General features: G+C 59.8%; 1 protein-coding gene across 2 annotated transcripts; it reads left to right on the top strand.

Moving 5' to 3' along the window:
- The first annotated feature begins 6 nt into the window (after nt 1–6).
- On the top strand, nt 7–5995 carry RSPO4 (R-spondin 4). 2 transcript variants are annotated; one of them, XM_019622180.2, is made up of 5 exons: nt 7–356; nt 2144–2332; nt 2553–2696; nt 2781–2966; nt 5153–5995. In XM_019622180.2, exons 1-5 carry the CDS (start codon nt 278–280, stop codon nt 5224–5226), a joined length of 672 nt encoding a protein of 223 aa, XP_019477725.1. In that variant the 5' UTR covers nt 7–277; the 3' UTR covers nt 5227–5995. The 2 variants fall into 2 exon arrangements, with proteins under 2 accessions (XP_019477725.1, XP_010720658.1); XM_010722356.3 differs by lacking the exon at nt 5153–5995 and adding an exon at nt 3322–3839.
- Nucleotides 5996–7038: the final 1043 nt, after the last annotated feature.

Consider the following 7038-nt stretch of genomic DNA (forward strand, 5'->3'; position numbering starts at 1 on the left):
CGGCGGCGGGACGGCGGGACGCTCCAATCCGGGCCGGGGCTCCGCAGCGCGTCCGTCCCCACTCCTGCCGGTGTCTCCGGGGGTTATTTTCCATTCTCTCCATTTCTCCGGAGGGGAAAAGCGAGGGGCTGCCGGTGGTCCTAAAGGCAGAGCCCACTGGCGCTGCCCTGCGCTGACCGCCCCATGCCCCCATAGCGCTGTGCCGTGCGCGGGGCGATGCTGTGAGCTCCGCTCGGATGGTCTGAGTTCCTCCCTGCCCTCCACTCCTCCTGCCCAGATGCAGTGGATAATATTCATGTTGCTGTTATTCATCAGTTCCATGGAAATGCTCTCGCAGAACCGATGGAAAAAGCAAGGTAGGGTGGGTGCGGTGCGTGCAGGGGATCGGGTTTGCCGGTATTTCTGTTCTCAGCTCGATGCAGGAGGTGCAAGAGGAGCAAAACATCCTGGAAGGATGCTTGGAGACACCACCATCCCCTGCCCCATCCTTCCCCTGAGCAGACAGATCCAGGGCGCAGAGCACGGTGTCCTGAGATGTGTCCCCTCCGCTGGGCAGTGCCACCGCAGGGCTGTGACATGAGATGCTCAATTTGTGCCGGGATGGGGATGGGATATTGTGAGAGCAGGGCTTTTCGGAGGCCTTGGACTGCAGAATGGACAGTTTTCCCTGTGCTGTACGTGGTTGTAAGATGTGTCCATGGGGGTGGCAAGGTTGCTGCCAATGCACCCTGTGTGGAGACAGCCCCAAAAGCTGGCAGTGTGAGCCAGCACTACGGGGGATGCGAGAGAGCATCCGTGGGTCTGAGCACAGCTCTGTGCATCCAGGTGGGGTCCCTCCCCCTGTGCAACCCCATCTGCGTCTACCTCCACCACACTTGGGCAGGCGTACCCAAGAGCTGTCCCTGATTTCCCCATTCCCAGTGCTATGGAATCCCATCCCGATGTGCAGACAGAGCTGTTTTTAGAGGTGAGCATGGTAATATCGACTCATCACATCCCGTCCTGTCCTGGTATTGGCTCCCCACCTTCCATGCCCAGCCAGGAGATGGAGGGAGGGCAGCAAAGAAAATCATCCCAAAGAACTGGGGAAGGGAAAGGCACTCGTAAATCCCCGCGTCTCCTGGGAAAGCCGCTCTGGCTGCAGCCAGGAACACAAATGTTGTCAGCGTTTGGTAAATATGTAACAGAGACCATAACAACTTAATGGATCCAAGGTGCTTCGTTAGCGGGCTCCCAGCACACGCAGCCTCCTGGCTGCAAAGTGCTGCTGCCTGAGTCCCTGTGCCCTGGCACAACGAGCAGGAGGGGACAGCTCAGGGACAGCTGTGTGGCACCACTGCAGTGCATCCTTTACCCTTGGGCTGCAGGGCTGCGGGTCTGTAGGGCTGCGGGGCATCCTGTGCCTGCATCTCCTCACTGCTCCCCCAGCCCTGTGCTCCCTCTCTTGCTTCCCAGGAGGGCTCTGGGACCGTGATTACAACGGTACTGCCACCTGTGCCACTACCCAACTATTCCTTTTTGCCAATATGGAGCTCTGCCCCACTCCATGTGCCCAGATTTGCCTCCTCCTCAGGGCTTTGCTATGTGGAAAATCCCCTCTCCATGCTGTCAGACCTGCTGTGAGCGGATGGACCTGGGTGCTGTGCACTCACTGCTGTGTTCTGGCACTGCTGCCACTGCTCAGCTTGCGCTTCTGCTCAGAGACACGAAAGGTGAGCTCCGAGCCAGAAGAGGATGTTCCCAGCAGCACTGGGTGCAGCAGAGGCATCTCGCTGTGTGCATGGAGAATCACCCGGTATGGAGATGCCCTGTTGTTATGAAGTGTGCCCCATCCATGTGTCCATGTCCTCATCCCTGGGAGCAGAGCCCCCCAGGGCTGCTGTTCCTGTGTAAATCATAGCAGTGGGGCAGAGGAAAGCGGTGGCAGCTGTGGAAACAGCAGACAGATCCTTATTGCAGCTCCACTCAGATTTTTCCAAAACTCTTTTGTTCCCTTGACACATACCAGGCAGCAGCTAATTAATGCACCTCAGAATACATTTCTACCTGCTGGCTACTCCCAGTTTCTGTCCCATTGGGATGTGCTGAAGGTGCCATTGCTGTTCCCCCCCGACGCACACAGCCCCCATCCTTGTCCCCGCAGTGAGCACCGGGCTCTTGGAGAACTGCACGGGCTGCGTTCTGTGCTCGGAGGAGAACGGCTGCATCACCTGCCACCACCGGCTCTTCCTGCTCATCTGGAGGGACGGCATCCGCCAGTACGGGGTGTGCGTCCACACCTGCCCCCCCGGCTACTTCGGCGTGCGGGGTCTGGAGGTCAACAGATGCACAAGTACGTGGTGTAGGCAGCAGGGCTGCCGTGCCCGCGGGCACCCCGGGGTCCCCCTGCTTCCCGGAGCATCCCCAGGACGTCCAGCCCTGGGCACTGGCTGGAGATCAGGAGGCTGGGATGCAGGGATATCCCCCTCTCCCTTACACAATGCGTTTGCAATGGGTCCCCGGGGTTTTCGGCCTCGTGCTCGCCCTCCCGCTCACAGCCCCCTCCCCGGCAGAGTGCAGGTCGCCCAGCTGCGAGAGCTGCTTCAGCAAAGACTTCTGCATGAAATGCAAGGAGAAGTTCTACCTGCACAAAGGCCAATGCTTCCGGCAGTGCCCCCCCAGCACCACGGCTCAGCCCGGCACCCGCGAGTGCCAAGGTAAGCAGCACCCGCACCCCGCGCACCCCGCACCGTGCCAACTCGGCGTGGTCACCGTCCCCTCCCCGCGCCCCCATCCTACAGAAACATGCGAGCCGGGGCCCTGGAGCGAGTGGAGCGCCTGCACTCACGAGGGCCGGAGCTGCGGCTGCAAATGGGGTCTGGAGACGCGGGTGCGCGAGGTGCTGGGCTCCCCACGGGAGGAGGGGGCTGCATGCCCCGCGCTGCTGGAGAGCCGCAGGTGCCGCCTGAGGAAGCACTGCCCGGGAGGTGAGCGCAGCCCCGGATGCCCCTCGCAGCCCCCCGGCCCCGCGCAGCCCCCCGGTCCCTAAAAGCAAGGAGCGCTGTGGGCTCCGGCGGTGAGCGGCGAGCCGGGATCTCATCTCCCAAGCATTTGGAGGTCGGTGGTGGCTGTTATTACCGTGCAGTTCTGGAGAAAGCCGCCTTCCCAAGCACATGTGCTGAGCAGCCCCTGGCACCGGCCCCATCCTGCCCTGCCTGCGAGGGAGAGGCAGCGCTGAGGCTTTCTGCTTTGCAATTGCAGACGGGGAGGGTTGAGCTGCTGGGGAGGGGGGAATTACCTGCAAAAGTCTGCAAAAAACTGCAACCATCTGCAAAATACCAGGAATGCAGAGACAGCTGGAGGGCATCACCTGGGGGAGCTGTGACAGCCAAGTCCTCATCCTGCTCTGAGATTTGTCCTTGGGATAAGGCATCGTCCTGCCCTACCCGGTGGTCTCCCTGATTTTATCCAGCCCCTGTCCCGGGGCTCCTCACCACCTCTCCCAGCACCCAGCCCAGTGGCACTGGGATGGCAATGGGAACCGGGAGGTGGCTGATGTCACTTTTGGATGCAACCAGCTGGACTGAAAGCTGCTCGAATAAATCTCTGCTTAATAACTGGCAGAAAGGCAGATTGCATGAGATACCAATCTGTGAGCCTTGGAAGGAGATCTGAGCCACCGGCCCTGGCATTGCAGATATTGGAGCTGCAGGTTTGCTGTGCATCGTGCAAGGCGGTGGCAGCAGGAGGGAAGGGCTGGAGGAAGATGGGAATAGCTGCAACCAGGTGTGCTGGGGCTGCAGAGCCAGGAGTGCATCTTCATCAGAGCATCATCAGTCATAAATAATGTTTCATGCTGACAGCGTGGAGGAGCTGATATCCTGCCCTGCTAAGGCAGCTTTGGGGTGATGATGTGGGGAAATGTGGCTGCACTGCCCATGGCCCCTCGAGGCTGGTGGCAGTGGGATGTTCTGCTCTGGAGCACGGTGCCGTGCAAGTGCTGGAGGTGTGTGTGCACAGCTCGGTGCTCCCACCACCATCCCTTTGTGGGGACCATAGATTTGGATACACCACATCTCATGGGATGACCTGAGCTGCAAGCCCTGAGGCTGCAGGGATGGGCTCTGGGGCACAGCCAGGTGCTGTTGGGGATCAGCTGTGGGTCTCTCCCTGAAATAGAAGGAAGCCCCCAGTGCATCTGCGTGCAGCCCCAGCAGCGGGAGAAGCCCCTCTGCTCCCCATCCCCATGCGCCCACCCTTGCTCCCAGGCTCCTGTCCCAACCAGCCGAGTGCTGCCTTATGGGATCCAGATGTTATGGGACAGGGGGTTCGCTCGACGCGCCGAGAGCTGGAGGAAGACACTGCCTCATCCCAGCACCGCGCTGTGTGATGAGAGATTTGTGCTACCACTTCTGAGCCAGCCCCTGGAAGCGAGCAGCGTCGGCGCTTGGCCCGGGCACAAAACCATCCACGCCACTGTAAATCTGCCTTGTGTCCCCGCCGCGCTCCGTTCCAGACACTTGGCATCCGTGCTGTGCCCTTTCCTTTGTGGGTGGCAATTGTCTGGGAGATCAGAGCAGAAAAACAGAGCTGAGCAGGAAAAGAGATGGAGACCTCGGAAAGAAGCAGCATCACCAGTGCTGGAATGCACCGCTGTGCTGCTCGCGCTCTGGGTGCCCGCATGGCCCGATGAATCCACCTGGATTTTGGGCAGCTCCCAAATGTTCCCTGCTCCATCGGATCCTGCAGGTCTCATATTGTGTCCCGCTTTGCTTTGGGGTCTCAGCACTGTCCCCACTGACCTGCAGACTCAGGAGCTGGAGGGGCGTTTGGGGAGGCATGGATGTACCCACGTCCCACCTGTGTCCCATTCATGTCCCACCAACCTGCTCCCACCTCCTCACTCCTTGGGCAGAGACAAGGCTCACTGCTTTGACCCCATCATGCTAACCTAGAGGCTTTGGGGATATCGAGGATTTGGGGTCCAGCAATTCGTCCCTTTGCCCACACATCCAGCACTGCTCCAGGGACAGCCCTGCATCCCCCCTGTCCCACAGATGGGCCTCAGGAAGGATCCAGGTAGCAGCACTCACCCACCTACAGGAGGGCTCCCACTGCCCATCCCCAGTGAGAAACCCCTCTATTTCTCTTTTTTTTTTTTTTCTTCTTCCAGAGAAAACCAAACTCAGAAACAAAGGCAAAAAGCGGCAGAAGAAGCAGAGGACAGAGCAGGACGCGGGCACCTAGCGCAGCGACCCCCCCCGTGCTGCCCCTGCTTTCCAGCTGCAGAAAATTGCACAATTTTCTCCCCCACCACCTCCCTACCCCAACCTCCCCCTTTCTTTTGAGACAATTTATGGCCTGTAAAACATTTCCTTTTCAGAAAATCTAATTTGCAGTGTCCAAAGCAATGCCCCGGGGCTCGGGCAGGGGGTGGCTCCCTTATTTTGCTGTTCTTCCCTCTACCACTCTCTGCAGCTGGGTGGGATGGGGCTGGTGTGTCTGACCGTGCCTCAGGCCATGGATGCCCATCCCATCCCCGTGGCACAGAGATGTCCCATCCCCACAGGATCCTGTGTGCGTTGGGGTCCTGCAGGGCTCAGCACCAACGGCACTTGTGTGAGTTCACAGCTGTCTTATGTGAGCACAGCAATGTGGGGGGTGAGGGGGGGCTTTGCCCATGCACTTCACATCACAGCAGCCCCCTGCGCCCAGGGAGCAGCCCCACAGCCCTCTCCAGACACGAGCAACACCATCCCTGTCCCCATCCAAGGGACATGGGAAGCATACGGAGAAGCGCTGCAGCACCTTTGCAATGCGCTTTGCTCCAACTGCTGCTCTCGCCATGGGAATCTCTGTGACTCTTTGGAGTTTGGCCACCCCACTTCTCCTCCCGGCACAAATGGGGGCTGTGGGGCCCTTCTAGGAGGAGAGCACTGGGTGTCAGCATCGAGCCAGCCGGGAGCATCGCTCCTCTGTTTGCTTAGGGACAAATAAACTATTAAAGCCTCTGGCATCCATCGCCTTTCTGTTTTCCTGCACTGTGGAAACAGTTTCTGTGTGGCACTGCTCTAGAAATTGTGGGTCAGGAAGTGCTGGGGTCACTCTCAGCTTCTGTCCCTGTAGCACACAGCGGTGGTTTTTGCCATTTATTTTTGAGGCAGCAGCAGGACTGAGCAGCGAGCAGTAAGCAATGAGCAGCAAGTTGCATCAATGGGATCCTGTCCCTTCCCCGGGTGCCACTGCAGGGATGTTGGGACAGCAGCCAGCGGGGTGCACGTAGGATCTGTGTTAGGGTTAGGATCCAAGAAACCTGGCAGAAAACCCAAGGAGATTCTTGAGCATCCCTGTGCCCAGGGAACACCACTCTCCCATGACCACTCTGTGCCCACGGCCAGCCCTGTCCCTACAGCCACTCTGTCTCCATGGCCATTTTTGTCCCTATGGCCACCCTGCCCGATGGCCACCCTCATCCCCATGGCCAGCCCTGTCCCCATGCTACCTTCTGTCCCCACGTCCAGCCCTGTCGTGGACATCCTGCAGGCATTCGAAGACATCCTGCAAGCAGCCCTGCACACAGGCTGGCTCCAAGGGCTCTGTGCCAGCCGCCAGGACCCCACGCTGCCCATGGGACACTCAGAGTGTCACCATTCCACACAGCTCAGCCACCACAACAGCTCCTTAACGTGGGGCTGAGCTCGGGAAAACACTGAGTGAACCCCAGTCATCCCCTACAGCAGCCCTTCCCCAAATCCTATGTGGGGCTCATCCAGATCCCGCTCTGCTCCGCTGCGTCCCCGCGGTCCCCACGGGCCCATCCCACAGCCGAGCAGCCAAACGAAGCGCTCCGCTTCCCCCGTCGTTATTAATAGCTGCGGGCGGGGGAGGCGGCCCGGGGGTGGGAGCTGGGGCTGCTGGGAGGAGGGCGGGGGGGCTCGGGGGTGCAGCGGGGGCTGGGGGTGCGCAGGGATGGAGGGCGTCCGGGCTGTGTATGTGAGATAGGCAAAGATGACGTGGGAAACTTGATCTCCCCGCGGTGGGTTCAGAGGAGAGGGAAAA

This window comes from Meleagris gallopavo, chromosome 22 (assembly GCF_000146605.3).
Source record: "Meleagris gallopavo isolate NT-WF06-2002-E0010 breed Aviagen turkey brand Nicholas breeding stock chromosome 22, Turkey_5.1, whole genome shotgun sequence".
NCBI lineage: Eukaryota > Metazoa > Chordata > Aves > Galliformes > Phasianidae > Meleagris > Meleagris gallopavo.